General features: G+C 47.6%; 1 protein-coding gene and 1 non-coding gene across 2 annotated transcripts in view; both read left to right on the top strand.

The window, feature by feature from the left end:
- Positions 1 to 16,281, top strand: part of LOC140408598 (toll-like receptor 2 type-2) — a 31,797-nt gene extending 15,516 nt beyond the window's left edge. The window contains exon 2 of the mRNA XM_072496014.1: positions 13,072 to 16,281. Coding sequence (XP_072352115.1) covers positions 13,091 to 15,463 — 2,373 coding nt within the window. The 5' untranslated portion in view covers positions 13,072 to 13,090 and the 3' untranslated portion in view covers positions 15,464 to 16,281. The remainder of the gene's footprint in view (positions 1 to 13,071) is intronic.
- On the top strand, positions 146 to 250 carry LOC140409700 (U6 spliceosomal RNA). Its single transcript, XR_011940487.1, has one exon. It is a non-coding gene; the product is annotated as a U6 spliceosomal RNA (small nuclear RNA).
- Positions 16,282 to 16,701: the final 420 nt, after the last annotated feature.

The following is a 16,701-nucleotide window of genomic DNA, read 5'->3' as shown; positions in this document are numbered from 1 at the left end:
AAAAGCCCCTAGTCACCACATTCCGGCACCTGTTCGGGTACACAGAGGGAGAATTCAGAATTCTCAGCTGGTACGGGAATTGAACCGGCGCTCCTGGCCTTGTTGTGCATCACAAACCAGCTGTCTAGCCCACTGAGCTCCACCAGCCCCCTTCGGCAGCACATATACTAAAATTAGAACGCTACAGAGAAGATTAGCGTGGCCCCTGCGCAAGGATGACACACAAATTTGTGAAGTATTCCATATTTTACACTTTCAAAAAAAAACAAGCACCAATGTACTTTAACATTCACATATATCTTGGGCCCTAAAATTATTGTCTTAGTTTTACTGGCTATTGAAACGTATGGGGCGGGATTCTCCTTCAGCCGACACCGGAATCGGGAAATGTGATTGAGCAGAGAATAGGTTCCGGCTCCAAAATCGCAGGGTGCGCCGGTTTCATGCCAAATCGCAATTCTCTGTCGCCTCGACAGCAGCAATGTGTTCCAGGACGCACGTACAGTAAATGCCGTTGGCATATCATTAGCGGGCACAACCTGGTATTCTTTGGGGCCTCCACGATTCTCCGCCTCGGATGGGCCGAATTCCCGGCGGCGCAGGTCACTTGTGCTTTTATAAATCGTGAAACCAGCGCGTGGCTGTTGAGGAAGTGAGGAGGTCTGGCACGGAAAACGCGGCCGTGGGCTGCCGGTCCTGGCACTGGCCGGGCTGGCTGGGGTGGGGACCCTGCCAGGACTTTGGGTGTGGTGGGGGGGGGGGGGATGGAATGGCCCGTGTGGCCGGGTTGACACCCGATGGGACTTGGGCAGTGTCCAGGCAAGGACCGCCATTGCCACGGCCTGCAAGGCACCCATCTTGCTGCGCACCCTACTGACCACCCACCTTGGCCCCTGGTTCTGCAGAGTGACGCCGGCCATATAGGTGCCTCCACCCCTGCACTCCACCCTCTGCTATACCCACCACCCAACCGGCCGCCACCTGACAGGGAGGCATCAGGCAGCCCACCCATGGCAACACCCACTGTATCCCCTATGGGGGCGCCGGACGGGGGCCATGGACGGGTACCACTGACAAGGCAACGCAAGCCGACAGTAGCACTGACAGCAGGGATGGGCACCAGGGCCAGAGTCCCTAAGGTGCTGGGCAGCAACGAGGCCAGGGGTGCGGTGATGGGGGGGGGGTTCGACGTGAGGGGGAAGGGTCCGCAGTGTCAGCCGGGGCCGCCGTGAAGGCCGTTGGACCTGGTTGGGTACGGGGGTACGTGCCATGATAACGGTTCTGCCTTTCACCCCTGCAGACAATGCATATTAGAATTCAACCAGCAATGGTAGTCTTCCTCCTAGTCGCTGCAGCTCTAGGGATCCCTGAAGCTGTACGAGCTGGCACTGCTCGAGGAGGAGAAAGCTGCAGCAGCGGAGCATGCCCCTGAGGAACAGGAGGCAGCCACCCAGGATGGAGAGCGGGCCGCCCAACAAGTGGAGGAGGAGGAGGTTCAAAGGTGGCGCCGCACGAGACCTCACGTTTACCGACAGTGCCTGTCATTCGAAGACCTGCTGACCGGGATGATTAAACAAGTTCCAAGAAACCATGGTAACAAAGAGATCACCAACACCTACTGATCCTCCGTATGCAGGTTATGTCAGCTGCGATCAGGAGCACATCCATGCTCAGTGCATGAACTGGTAACTTCTCCCATAGGTTCTGAGAAAGGAAATGTCACTTGGCATTTCACCTAGCTATCTGCTTGTACAGCTTACTTTAGTGTTCTCTGCCCCTTCTTAACCCATCCAAATCAAACACCTCATCCAAATGGTACCAATATAATCTTTTCATTATCTTAAAGACAGCAATCAAAATTATTCAAAGCCTCCGTTTTACATGAATGGAAAACACAAAAGCTCTCTAAATCTTTCGTGGAAATTTAAACTAGTTATCAGTCCAGTCAGTTGGCTCTTTCCGAATATTTTCCACAGGTTTTCTATGTCAGCAGGCTAAAACTGGACTGGACTGGGTATTCCACCTTCTTATTAAAGGCAGCATACAAACATTAGTATTTTTCATTTCACCCGGACAATACATCCCAACATACTATTCCCTTTAACAATAGTCTCACAAGGACTTCCGGCGGCGGCCGTGGAGTGAGTTGTTGCACATTTGCTGACTCCCGCTTGAAGTGGATTTTTTTTGTCCTTTCCCACCCGAACTGTGTGGCGTTGGATGGCAAAAGGTGCATGAGAACTGGGGGAATGTAAAACTTCTCTGGTGGGACTGGTTTATGGCGAATCGGACGAGAGGTGCTACGAGAAAGAGGCAGCAGCTTGAGCAAGAGAGTATTTGTGGTGCGACACAGAAGAAGATGGCGACGATTAGGGAGGGGCAGCACTGCCCGCCCAATGGTCTATGGAGTGGCTGGTGGAATTTCTCAACAGAAAGCTCCAGCAGCAGAGGAGGCCTTAGAGGACCTGGCTACGGTAGTGGAGCTGCTTAGGGTGCCAATTAAGCACGTGGAGCAGAGGCAGGAGACACAGGGCCTGGCGATTAAAAGGTGGAGGAGACAATGGGGGAGAGCATGAGGGTCGGTTGACCTCGTTGGAGGCGGAGATGAGGATGGTGACGAGCAGTCAGAAAAGGCTGTGGGAGAAGCTGGAGGATCTCGAGAACCGCTCCAGGAGGCAAAATCTTTGGATCGTGGCGATGCCTGAGGGCATTGAAGGAGTGGAGGCCGCCAAGTACGTGCCGAACATGCTGGAGAAGTTGATGGGAAGGGGGTCTTTAACCATCCTCTTGAAGTGGATCGAGCACACAGGTTGCTGAGGAGGAGGCTGCCGATGGGGGAACTGCCAAGGGTGATGGTTGTGAGGCTACATCGTTTTCTTGACAAGAAAATGATTTTGATGTCGGCGTGGCAGACAAAGAAGTGCATTTGGGAGGAGGATGAGCTGGAAGTGGAGTTGGCCAGGAGGAGGGTTGGGTACAACCGGATCAAGGCTGCCCTCTACAAGAAAGGCATGAAATTTGGTGTTCTGTACCCCGCTCGTCTGCGGGTTATGCACCAGAACCAAGAGTTCTATTTTGACTCGTCGGAGGAGGTGAAGGATGTAATGAGAGACTATGGACTGGGAGGAGTATGAGGACATTGAACTTTAGAGTGGTGTTTGTATAAAATGTGGGCAATCAGGATATGTGGATTGGAGAAGGTTATGACGGGGGTTGCGTTGAGAGTGAGTGAGCCTTTTGTTTTTCCTTGCATGTTTGTTTGGAGGGATTGGGGTTGAAGGGCGGATTGGGGGAGGGGGGATTGATGGGTAGTCAGAGGCCCCGGGTGGAGGCCACTATGCCAGCTGGTTGGGCTAGTTAAGGGGAGTGAAATGAGGGGTTGCCAGGAGGAGAGATTGGGGGAGGAAGAATGGGTTGGTTTTTTGTTTGGTCATGGGGAGGGATGCTAATGGGGGTGTGGTGCACCTGGTTAAGGAGGGATGGTGGCAGACAACTTGGGGCATGTCTGGAAAAGTGAGAGACACGGACCAGGGGAGCTGACTAAAGAGGGGTTATGGCTGATCGGCAGGTGAAGGGGAGCCCCCAACCCAGTTGGTTACATGGCAAGTGTGGGGTTAAATGGACCGGTTAAACGGTTGGGTGTTGTTGCACACTTGAGGAGTTTGAAGGCGGATGGCGTGTTTCTTCAGGAAACGCACCTGAAGCTGGGAGAATAGATGAGGCTGAGGAAGGGCTGGGTGGGGCAGGTGTTCCACTCGGGGTTGGAGATGAGGACGAGGGAGGTGGCGATGCTGGGAGGGGGGTGGGGGAGGGGTTGACAATACGATTTGAACACTGTTTTAATTCAGGGGATGGACTGGTCGTGTCCCAGGTTGTTGGAAGGTATCGGCAGTGGTGAGTGAGCTGAGTGGGTTCAGGGAGGTTTGGGAGACCGAGGTGAAGGAGTTCTGGTACTTCTCGCACGTGCACCGGGTGTGCTCCCGGATAGATTTTTTTGTGATGGATAAGGCACTGCTGGCTGATGGGAGTGGCCGACTCGGAGTATTCGGTGATCGTGGTTTCTGACCACGTGCCGCATTGGGTGGATTGCGGATGGTACGGGGGAGGCCCAGCGGCCCCAGTGGACGTTACATGTGGACTTGTTGCCGGAAGAGGGGTGCGAGAGGGTGCGGCAGCCATCCGAGGTCTCGTGGAGTGTGATGACACGGATGAGGTGACAGCCTCCACGCTGTGGGAGACACTTAAGGCAGTTAGGGGTGAATTTATCTTGATTTGGGCACATAGGGAGCAGGTGGAGCGACAGGAGTGGATGAGATTTTAAGGGTGGATCAGAGGTATTCGGTTGCGCCAGAGAAAGGGCTACTAAAGGAGAGGCAGAGGCTCCAGGTGGAGTCTGGGTAGGTGGCTACGGGGAAGGCGGTAGGGCAATTGCAGTACGCCAGTGTACAAGTATGGGGGAAAAGCGAGCAAGATATTATTGCACCAACTGAGGAAGGAGGCAGCGACGAGGGAGATTGGAATGGCGAGGGATGAGAGAGGCAAGGTGATGTCGGACCCAGAGGGGTAAATGTGGTGTTTGAGGCCTTCTACAGAGGTTTGTATGAGTTGGAGCTCCCACCTGGTGACGAAGGCATGAGGCAGTTCTTGGATGGGCTGGAGTTCCTAAGGGTGCAGGAGGAGAAGGTGCAGTGGTTGGGGGCCCCAGTTTGTCTTTGGGAGGTGATGGACTGCTCAGGCTTCATGCAGGCGGGAAGGCCCCGGGGCCGGATGGGTTTCTCAGTCAAGCTCTACAAGAAATTTGGTGTGGAGCTGGGGCCTCTGCTAGAGTGGGTGTACAATGAGTCAAGGAGAAGGGGGGATCACCCCCATATTGTCGCAGGTGTCCATTTTGTTGATCTTAAAGAAAGGCAAGGATCCAGATCAGTATGGTCATCCCGCACAATTTCATTGCTAACATTTGTAAACATGGATGTGAAGTTGCTAGCAAAGGCGTTGGGGGAGGAACAGACGGGGTTTGTGAAGGGGCTGCAGCTATCGTCAAATGTCCGCAGGTTGCTCAATGTCATTATGATGACGTCGGAGTGGCAGGAGGTAAAAGTGGTGGTGGCAATGGATGCGGAGAGGCTTTTGCCTGGCTGACTTGGCAAATTTATTGGAGGTGCTAGGTCAATTCTGGTTTGGCGTATTGGGTTCGGCTGCTAAAAAAGGCGTTGATGGCTAGTGTCCGGACAAACAGGACGAGTTTGGGGTACTTTGGGCTGAATCGGTGCATAAGGCAGGGGTGCTTGCTCTCTCCACTGCTTTGTGCTCTGGCAATAGAGCCGTTGGCAATGGCGCATAGGGCGTCGAGGGGTTGGAGAGGGATTGCGCGGGGAGGGGTCGAACACAGAGTCTCGTTGTATGTGGACGATCTTCTGTTGTACATTTTGGACCTGGTGGGCAGCTTTGATAGGATCATGGAGATCCTGAGGAAATTTGGCTGTTTTTCAGGGTGTAAATTGAACATGGGTAAAAGCAAGGTGTTCCCAATTAACGCTAGAGGGCAGGAGAGGAGGCATGGGGGGTTGCCGTTCCGGGTGGTGGGGGCCAGTTTTCTGTATCTCGAGATACATGTGGCACAGAGCTGGACCCAGCTGCATAAATTGAATTTGGCACGACTGGTGAATGGAATTAAGGTGGACTTTAAGAATTGGGATGTGTTGCCGCTGTCACTGGCTGGGCGCATGCCGACTGTGAAAATTACAGTGCTGCCCAGGTTCTTGTTCGTGTTCCAGAACCAACCCATCTTTGTTCCCAAGTCATTTTTAGGAAGGTGAATGGGATAATTTCAGGGATTGCGTGGGCCGGGAAGACCCCGCGGTTGAGAAGGGCGTTTTTGGAGAGGGAGAGGGGCTGGCATTGCCAAGCTTGAACTATTACTGGGCTGCGAATATCACAATGGTTAGGAAATGGGCAGTGGAGGAGGGATCAGTATGGGAGCGGATGGAGGATGCGTCATGAAGGGGCCGAGTTAGAGGACACTTGTTGGCGCTCCTTCTGTTCTTGCTGGTCCGGTATTCCGTGAGCCTGGTAGTGGTCTCAGCATTGTGAATTTGTAAACAGTGTAGTCAACACTTAGGGTTGGAAGGCATGTCTCTGTGGGCGCGATAATCATAGATTTGTACTGGTGGGGCTGTATGAAAGGTTCCGGGGTGGCAGCAAATGGGGATGAGTACTTCAGGGACTTGTTTGTATGGAAAACGTTTGCAGGCCTGGAAGAGCTGGAGGAAACATACGAGTTGCCTAAGGGGAATGGGTTCAGGTACCTGCAGGTGAGGGACTTTGTGAGGAGAGAGGTGCCATCGTTCCCGGGGCTGCTGCCTCCAGTGCTGCAAGATAAGCTGTTGTCTGAGGATGACATTGGGGAGGGGTGAGTGTCAGACGTTTATAGAGAGTTGATGGAGAGGAGGGCGCTCCGGTGGAGGAGATCAAGAGCAAATGGGAGGAGGTGTGGGTGGGATGGGGAAGGAAGCACTGCGGAGGGTGGACGCATCCTTGTCATGTGCGAGGTTAAGCCTTGTCCAGCTTAAGGTAATGTATAGGGCCCATATTACAGTGGAGGTGATGAGCTGGTTCATTGCAGGATAGGTGTGGGCGGTGTCCGTGGGAGCCTACGAATCACATCCACATGTTCTGGGCATGTCCAAAGCTGAGGGGGTTCTGGCAGGGGTTCTCGGATGTTATGTCGGGATTCTGGGGGTAGGGGTGGCCCCGAGTCCGGAGGTGGCAATAATTGGAGTAAAGGAAGATCTGGGAGTCCAGATGGGGAGAGAGGCCGATGTCTTGGCCGTTGTCTCCCTGATAGCCCGGAGATAGATTTTGTTGAGCTGGCGGGACTCGGAACCACCAAAGGTAGGGGTGTGGGTGAACAACCTGGCAGAATTCCTGTACCTGGAGACGGCCAAGTTCACCTTACGAGGAGTGGAAGAGGGGTTCACCCGGAGGTGGAAGCCTTTTATTGATTTCTTGAAGGTGAATTAAGCCATCAGCAGTGGGTGATTTAGGAGTTTGTTTCTGATTTTGTAATTGTTTTGGGGTGGTGAGAAGAGTTGTGGGCATGGTACCAGGGGTTGTTGTGCGCCTGTGTGGTTTTGTTTCTGTAGATTTCTGGTTTTCTGATATTTCTACGTATGTACGCAAAATTCCTTTAATAAAAATGTTTTTCGAAAAAACTTAAAGTAACAGTCACACAAACTGATATGAACATTCAGACATAATGTACTGGTTCTTTTTTGTTCGGCCTTAATCATAAAACCCTGAAGGATGTAAATATACTTGGCATTCCCCCTACATGTGTCAATAACATTGCCGTTCAAATATATTTGCCTATCGCTGCCTCCCGCCTGGATCCCTCTTGTAATCTGCCTGTACAAATATTTTTAGTGTCTGTGAATATGTAGTCAATTGTTCCAATCTCTTCTCACAGACTATTGATGAAGACAGGGAAGAGCAACATTGCAAACATTAAACTCTGGGCACAATCGAATGGCCATGCTCCGCCCGAAAGGCAGCTCGCCGCGACGCAGCAGGGCTGATAGACCCCGCGCGGATCTACCCGGCTCGCAACACCTCACGAGATCTAACGTGATCTTGCGAGACGTTGCAATGTAAATCCCACCCATTGTGGGCAGGATCATTTTTAGGCAAATCTGCATATTAAAGCGAGACAGCTAGTGTCACTTTAATGGGCAAATTCCTGAGTTACCCGCGGCATGGGATATACATCCTTCATCTCGGAGACCTCGGACGGACGTTGTTCAGTACTGAGATGGAGGAGGTGCATGACCTTTGAGCAGGGTGGTCCTCGCACTGCTGATGCCACCCAGGCACTGCCAGCCTGGGTATCAGCCTGGCACTGCCAAGGTGCCCAGGTGGCACTGTCAGGGTGCCAGGATGGTATTTTTTCTGTGCTGGCGATCAGGCAGGGGGCCACTGCACAGGTGTGGGGTGGGTGCGGGGAGCCTCCCATCGTGCATTGGGGCTTGGGTGGGGGGTCACGTCAGGGGCCTAAGAGAACGTGACACCATTTACAAGTGGCATCCCAATCTCTCGCAATACTGAGGACGTCCGGCTGTTGTGTTCTGTGGTCTTGTCGTTGCAATTATGCACACAGAACACTTGGTGACTTAACTAGAATGATGATTTATTGATGAACACGTGGAAAGATAACAAATAGAATACTATACAGACTAGGTTACCATTTGACTGCCGTGAACTTTTCTGGAACTACCCTCTGTGCGATTGTCCTGTTGTATGCCTTACTACCAACTGGCGAGTGTCCCACATCACGTGACCGATGTCTGACATCACCAGCTGGCTGGAGGTCACATTGCTAACTACGTATTATACTATTCAGAGGCATATCACCACATTCCCCCTTCCGGAGATGTTAACATTTCTACACAGAAACATGATTTGTATTATCGTTCAACTCACGTGGCATATGTATATACAGATTTAACTGTGTTTCAATTAACATGATATGCCTGCTAAATGTGTCCCTTGAGCATCTCCCACGGGATCACCCCGCTGGTCGTCTGGGCTCTTGTCAGCTTTCTGGAAGACTGGTTTCCGTGCCAGTCTTTTCTGCCTTAGCCTTTTGGAGCGATGCGTCCTGAAAACCGGTATCCTTGCTGGCCATGCCTGTGCCATCAGCTTCTGCTTCACCAGCTTCTTTAATTACTTTAGGCGATGCTTTTTGCTGTTGCGTCACTTCTCGGTGTCCTGCGCAGGCTGGGCGACCCTTGCGATCAACTCATCATTCTCACCAAACAATCTTACCAGCCTTTCATAGATATCCTCATCTGCTCACCCTTCGAGCCTCTACTTCTTCATCGTATTCATGGTCTTCGTAAATATCAGAGTCAATATCATCATAATCATCATCTTCATAAATATCATCGTAGTCCTCATCATCGGAGTCAATATCATCCTACTCATCATCATCGTCTTCTGTGAAGTATAACACTGCCCGTGGAATTGTGTGTTCATGCAGGAATTGACCTATTTTCAAATCAGCAGCGAGTCTTGCTGCAGAGCTCCCATCGAACAATCCATGCTCTGGAACCTCAGGAGTGAAGAAGTTGAAAAAAAGAGTAATCCAGTGCAGTTTTCGTAATGAGTAGGCCAACCCTTGTGCGACTGCTTCCTTTACATAGTTCTCAGTGTGACATTTTCTCCTTTCTTCCAGTCGATGGGGCAGCCTGTGCACCCTGTGATTGTAAAAACGAAGAAGCCTGACCCATCAGGCCACGATTCCATCTGGTATGTCTTTGCAAGCACCTCACTTGTGAAGTACTCATTCAATTCAAACTTGAACTCCACACTGAAACTGACTGGCTGTCCCGGATCTGAGAAATTAACAGCCACATCTTGTAGATGCTGCAGGATGGGCTCACCATGTCACTGAGCATATCCTCATTTTTGAAGACCGCTAACCAGAACTCTGCATTTTCCTTTGGATCCCCCACCTGTCTCTGGTTGATCTTCCTCCACTTTCACTATCGCTCATATCTCATTGGATAATTGCGTTACTGTATCGAGCTGCGACTCGCAGTAATCTTCAGTCGCCTCGCTGACTGGGATGTACAGCCACTCGACTAGGTTCAGGACCTCACACGCATCCGCCCCTAGGATGGACTCACATTTTGTGTCCACAATGGAAAATGGTACGATGTGACTTCTGTTGTGTACCCATGCTTCGAGTTCACATTCCCCAGCTTCTCACTCTCATTCCCATTCTAGTCTATCAGCAGTCTTGGTTGATTGACAACTTTCGGTGAAACGCGCAGCGGTGCAAATTGCACCGACTGAGGAGGTTTGCCCTCGCCCCCGTGTCGAGCTTGCATTTTATCAGTGTGTGGTTCAGCGTCACTGGTTTCGACGGCATCAGCTGGACCATCACTGTTATTCCAACTGGTCATTAAGATTTCTTCCTCGTTTACATTCGGACTCATCGTGTCCTTGGTTGAAATTAGATCAACAAAAAATAATTCTTCAAGGGGCATCTCATCAATTACATTGATTGACCCTCTTTGGCCCAATGCAGGAGGCAAAAAACATTGTTTCGCAAAATGATTTGTACGGACACCTGGAGCACACTTTTCCACATGCTGGACCTGGCCGTGTTGGTTGCCACATTTCTGGATTAAGATGGTAGCTCCGGTCGGCCACTTAAAATAGCTGCTTGCACCGAGACTACCTTTTTTATTGAACTGTGTTAATAAAAAACGTCGTCTTCCATGTTGGCGCCAAAATGTTTCAAACTGAGTGTACTGATCTGCTGTGCACCAACTCACTCACATGACAAATCTTAATCGCGTTTTACAATTACAGTCTTCTTCCCCAGCTATCTCTCAAGGAGCATATCATTCGATGTGCCAAATACTAGTTGCTCGCCGATCATCGATTATTTTAGATTATTGAAATTGAAGGACTGGGCCTTCAGCCTCAAGTCGGTTACAAAGCTGACAAAAGATTTGCCTGGTTCTGGATACACGTACGAAAAATGTGTTTTTCAAATGTTTCATTTTTTTGGGGAGAGCAAGCCAATTAAAGTACTTTATCACCTCATCATATCTCTTGCTTTCCTCTTTGCCATCAAAACAAAGGTATCGTAGATTTTGATTGCTTCTGGACCTGCAACCATGAAGAGCAATTCAATGCGCCTCTTGTCAGGATGTGCCTGCAGGCCAAGGGCTGAAACACAAGAGCTTAAACTGCTATTTCGAAAGACGCCAGTTTTGGCTACATTACCCGAGACTTGAGACTGGTGCCTTTAAACCTTCCATCTCAAACTTCACCGTTTATTGCGTTGAGTCGTCAATGGGCGTAGTTCACCAGGTCGGCGGAAGAATCTTCTGTTTTTCATTCTTCAGCCGGTTTGCTGCTGTCTTTTCTGCTGTTACTATTAAATGTTTAAAACTCCTGGTACCATGTTGTGTTCTGTGGTCTTGCCGTTGCAATGATGCACACAGAACATTTGGTGACTTAACGAGAATGATGATTTATTGATGAACACGTAGAAAGATAACAAACAGAATACTATACAGACTAGGCTACTATTTGACTGCCATGAACTCTCCTGGAACGCCCTCTGTGCGACCATCCTGTTGCACGCCTTACTACCAACTGGCGAGTGTCCCACATCATGTGAGCGATGTCTGACATCACCAGCTGGCTGGAGGTCACATTGCTAACTACGTATTATACTATTCACAGGCATATCCCCACATTCCCCCTTCCGGAGATGTTAACATTTCTACACAGAAACATGATTTGTATTATCGTTTAATTCATGTGGCATATGTATATACAGATTTAACTGTACTTCAATTAACATGATATGCCTGCTAAATGTGTCCTTTTATATATACAATACTATTCACAGGCATATTACCACACCGGCGAGCGGAGATCTTCAGTGTAGAAAATGGGGCTATGTGTGGACTCGGCCATGCCTCCCTTACTTTGGCCCCTTATCAAATGCAAGGCGGGTTTTATAGCCATGTGTTTCTCGGCGCTGCGAGGGCCGGGGAACTCACAGCTAAACGTCTTTGCGATGGGACTTAGTTCCCATTTAGTTAAACCCTGCCCAGTCTGTTGAACTCTTAGTGCCCAGTTCTAATGATTTCTGCAGTCCCTCAGCTTGATCCTTCAAGTTGTGGAGACAGAAGGGGAATTGTTACTAAAACAGATAACCTACAACAGGTGCCTGATTCACTGCCACCAGTTTACTGCTTCCACAGCAGGGGCTGTCCCCGATACTAAAAAAAACACATATAATAATAGTCGCTTATTGTCACAAGTAGGCTTCAATGAAGTTACTGTGAAACGCCACAGACTCTGTTCTTTACTGAGTAACTCCGTGGTTAGCACTGCTGTCTCACAGCACCTCACAGTTTCCTCTGGATGCTCCGGTTTCCTCCCACAGTCCAAAGATGTGCAGGTTAGGTGGATTGGTCATGTCAAAGTTTCCCTTAATGTCCAAAAGGATCGATGGAATTACAGGGACCACAGTGAGCACCATTTTGCCTTGTTGCTCAGGAAGGTGTGGAACTGCAATCTTACAAATCACAGGGGAGGGGGGCGGAGAGTGAGCCCTCAAAACCGGGAAATTCAGTTTGCAGTCTGACTGAATTAGGAGGGAGCCCAAAATATTGATTCCCCGACGTGGGTTTAAATGCCAAGATTAAGACAGCAATGTGTTTGGAGCATGTTGAGCTCATGTTGGTCTGTGGTGGGCTCTCACGTGCAACATATTTGCATGCCATATATACTCATTAGTGCGAAACGTTTTCGATTGACATCCTGACTTCAAGATAAAGCAAGTGGCGCACAAGAATCTGCTGGCACCTGATTCATGGGTCACTTAAACCTGGATTTTTTTCCTGAATTCTGTGGGACATGGGAGGAGAGCAAGAGAATGGCAGCTTGCATGGAGGCTCGGGGGTGGCAAAGGTGAGTCGGTGGGGTGGCGGAAAGTTATGTGGAGAGGGGTGAGGGGAAACATGGAGGAGGAGATGAAGGGCCTGCCTTCCTGGGTGGAGTTCTAGTTGCGGACAATGGAAGGGTCAAAATTCTCACTGCTCAACAGTTCAATGTGTGAAATCCATGGATATGTGTATTCCCATTACATTGTCCACCTTCATCACAAAGTTCAATTGCTGGAATGCCTATTGGTCTCAAAATGCCAATATTCATGCAACTTTAGGGGCAAGAGGAGAGGTGTAACAAAGTATGGCTCTTGTCAGAACAGTCAATAGATATCATAATGCCAGCAGCAGGCAGCACTAGAGGGGGAGGCTGGTCAGGATGTAGCCACCCTGAGAAGACATGGTGGAAGCCATGGTTTCAATTACAATGTGTTAATTTAGAAAAACAATATGAACACAGTTTAAAATTGAAGTTTTTCAGTAAGTGGCATATTTTGATTTGTCAGACCACTGAAAGTATTTGTAGCTTATCATTGCTAATTCTGCAGTTCTGAGTAGCTGGATCAGCATTTCAAGTTTTAATTTTTTTAAATTTCAGGCACCTCTGAAGAAGAACAATGAGAGCTCCATCTCTGTGGATCCTTCTTGTTGTATGTATTTTTATACCAACAGTTTTCTTAGAAAGGAACTCTCCCCTATATGATGCCTGTCAAAAATGCAACTCTGACAACTTCTGCAACTGCTCTTCGTTGAAGATAGAGAATATTCCACATGTATCGGAAAATGTGCGTGGGTTTGATCTGTCTCACAACAGGATTTCACAAATTAACGACGCTGATTTCATAAGATATGTGAAACTGAAAAGACTCGTATTGCAATCAAATCAAATCCGGTCTATTGCTGACCAGGCATTCCAGCACAGCACAGAACTGGAGTATCTTGACTTGTCAAATAATCTTCTGACTCAACTGTCACCCAATTGGTTTAAATATCTTTCCAAATTACTATCTCTCAACATTTCAGGGAATAATTACACAGATTTGGGGCCAGGGAGAATTTTCTCAAATTTGACACAACTCAGATGGTTAGAATTTGGCAACCCTTATCTATCTTGTCTAAAGGAAGATGACTTTGTAGGAGTTACGCAGTTGGAGGAGTTCATTGTAACGGCAGAGAAATTACTTGTGTATCAGAATGGAAGTTTCAGTTCATTCAGAAATATAAGTCATGCTGCCTTGAGTTTGCACAACATATTTCAGAATAAACCAGACCAAGCTCAGCAGATTCTTGCTGATTTGTTAGGATCCACCACCCACATAGAGCTGAGAGACTTAGCATTTCCTGACAAAATGGACAACCCAATATTTCCCACAGTGAACAATTCAGCAGTGAGGAAATTTACCTTCAGAAATAATTCTTTTACTGATAGTATCGTGCTTAGTTTTATGAATTCGATGGTAAATACAAAATTATCTGAACTGGTCGTGGTAGATTGTGAGCTTTCAGGAACTGGAAACTGGAAAGTTGAAAAATCCATAAGAAGCAACTTTTTACATTCATTAACATTAAGTAACATATCCATTAAAAAGTTTTATTTATTTTATGATCTTTCAGGTATTAGCTCTTTACTTGTATCCATTAAAATAGCTAAACTTACAAAGCTAACCATGCACCTGATGCCTTGCACTGTATCCAAAATGTTAAAAAATGTTGAGTTCCTTGATTTAACTGACAATTTGCTCAAAGATGGTGGTATGCAGGAAACTGTGTGTTCAGGTGCTTGGCCTTCTGTGCGTTATCTTATTTTGAGAAAGAATGATTTGAAAAACCTGGATATAACAAGCTCAAAATTATCCACACTTTCTAAGCTTACCCATTTAGATTTGAGTCAGAATAGGTTTCATGACATGACTTCATGCAAATGGTCAGAAAATCTACAATTTCTGAACCTTTCGAGCTGTGAGATAAAACATATAAAAGAATGCATCCCTCCAAACGTTGAAGTATTGGATTTAAGTAACAATGCCCTCCGCAGTTTTGATGTTAATCTCCCTTTGCTCAAAGAATTAATTGTGTCCAATAATAAGTTTAAAAGGTTACCAGGTGATGGCCACTTACCAAAGATGGAAATTCTGAAGATTGGCAATAATAAACTTACCTCACTCACAGGTGAAGAAATTAAGATATTTAAGAAGCTTCAATTTTTAGAGGCTGGGAAAAATAATTACATTTGTTCATGTGAATTCCTGTTTTATATGAATAACGCTATAACCGTACAACTGTTGGACCGAACAGAGAATTACATCTGCGATTCACCTCTGTTTCTCAGGGGAATGGTGGTACAAAATACTAAGCGCTCTTTTTTTGACTGTCATACAACATTGTCTCTAGCCTTATTGTGTGCTGGCATTTGTTTGGCAATAGCCATTATTGGGATGCTGTGCTACAAGTACCATTGGATCTGGTATATCCAAATGACATGGGCATGGCTGAAGGCAAAGAGGAAACCAAAGAAAGTGAGGAATAATGATATTTGTTATGATGCCTTTGTTTCGTACAGTGAGATGGACTCCGAGTGGGTGGAAAGCTTCCTGGTAAGAGAGTTAGAAAGTGCTCATCCACCTCTGACACTCTGCCTTCATAAGCGTGATTTCATCCCAGGAAAGTGGATTATTGACAACATTATCGAGTCCATTGAGAAAAGCAGGAAAACCCTGTTTGTTTTGTCTCAACATTTTGTTCAAAGTGAATGGTGCAAGTATGAGCTTGACTATACCCATTTCCGTCTATTTGATGAAAACGATGATACAGCCATACTTGTTCTGCTGGAGTCGATTCCAAAGCAGACCATTCCTCAGAGATTCTGCAAACTTCGGAAACTGATGAACACAAAAACCTATTTGGAATGGCCACAGGATGAAGTAGAACAGCAAATCTTCTGGTTTAATTTAAGAGTTGCATTACAAGGAGATAACACTTCTAGTTTATAGTTTCAATATTTTCTCCCAGTAAAGAAAGCCTCATCATTGAATAACATTACCCAAACTGCAGCAGCAGTGATTCCTCAGCTTGGATCAATCACTAACATGACGGTGATGCTGTGATGTCAACAAACTAAATTGAAGAGAACTGTCTTCGAACTGAATCGGCTATAATCGACTCCAAACCACTTCTGTACCACAAAGTTTCGAAAATTATTTTGTGCACAGGCATTTGGAACTCTGGTTTGGCAAGATCAAAAAGGATGAACAAATGTATTTGGCTTGTCAAACACATCATCCAAGCTATCACAGACTCCAAAACATCTTATTAAATCTGCTGCTGGAAAGTTTTGTATCTAAGATTCCTGATCTGTAAAGTAGTCATGGGGAACTCTAGAAATCTCTCTATTCCCAGAATTGTCTACTCAGTTATGACCGTCAGCTCTCAACTTCCAGCTTGGTCTTTTCTCTGCAGAATCATTGCTTCACTTGCATGCCAACTAGATAACTGACAACATACCTGATGCAGTCATCAAAAACTGACAACTCATATGGGCCCTAGTTGGGGGGGGGGAAAAAGTGGTTACACTGGAATTGTGCTTCAAAAGAAAGACATATACAGCGTCCCTTCAACTGGACTGAGGAAAAACAATCCATAACTACTAGAAAACTTGAGGTGTAAGTCAAATGTTAAAGGCATAAAATTGGCTGTGCATTTCTAAGTGGAGGGGTCCGGGCCATGCCTTCATGGAAAATAAATGGATTGTACATTAAAAATTATGTTGGTTCATTTTGATTGTTCGCAATTAACAGGTTTTTAATTTTAAAAAAGGAAAAATAAAATGAGATTTTGACTTACAGTGGAATCATTTATCAAAAGGTTACTTCACCAGCCACTCTCCCACATACAAACCAGGTCATGTGAAGAGCTCCATTTTTGTCCTGAGTTCTGTGAGAAGACACAGGAAGGAAGCAGCTGGAAGACACTCTCTCTCTCTGCCAGGTGATTTAAAATGCTGCTAGTCATCGCGTGCAACCGCCGACGACCAGCCGCGTCTCGCCTTGGTCACGATCGACCAGTCTCGACCGCACAACCGCCTTTACCATTTCCTTAGGGTTCCCTTCGGTGTCACCAACGGGGTCTCAGTCTTCCAACGGGAGATGGACCGAATGGTTGACTGATACGGGCTGCACGCCACTTTCCCGTACCTGGACAACGTCACCATCTGCGGCCACGACCAGCAGGA

Source organism: Scyliorhinus torazame, chromosome 3, assembly GCF_047496885.1.
Source record: "Scyliorhinus torazame isolate Kashiwa2021f chromosome 3, sScyTor2.1, whole genome shotgun sequence".
Classification (NCBI taxonomy): Eukaryota; Metazoa; Chordata; class Chondrichthyes; order Carcharhiniformes; family Scyliorhinidae; genus Scyliorhinus; species Scyliorhinus torazame.
This window is presented reverse-complemented; position numbering and strand designations above follow the sequence as displayed.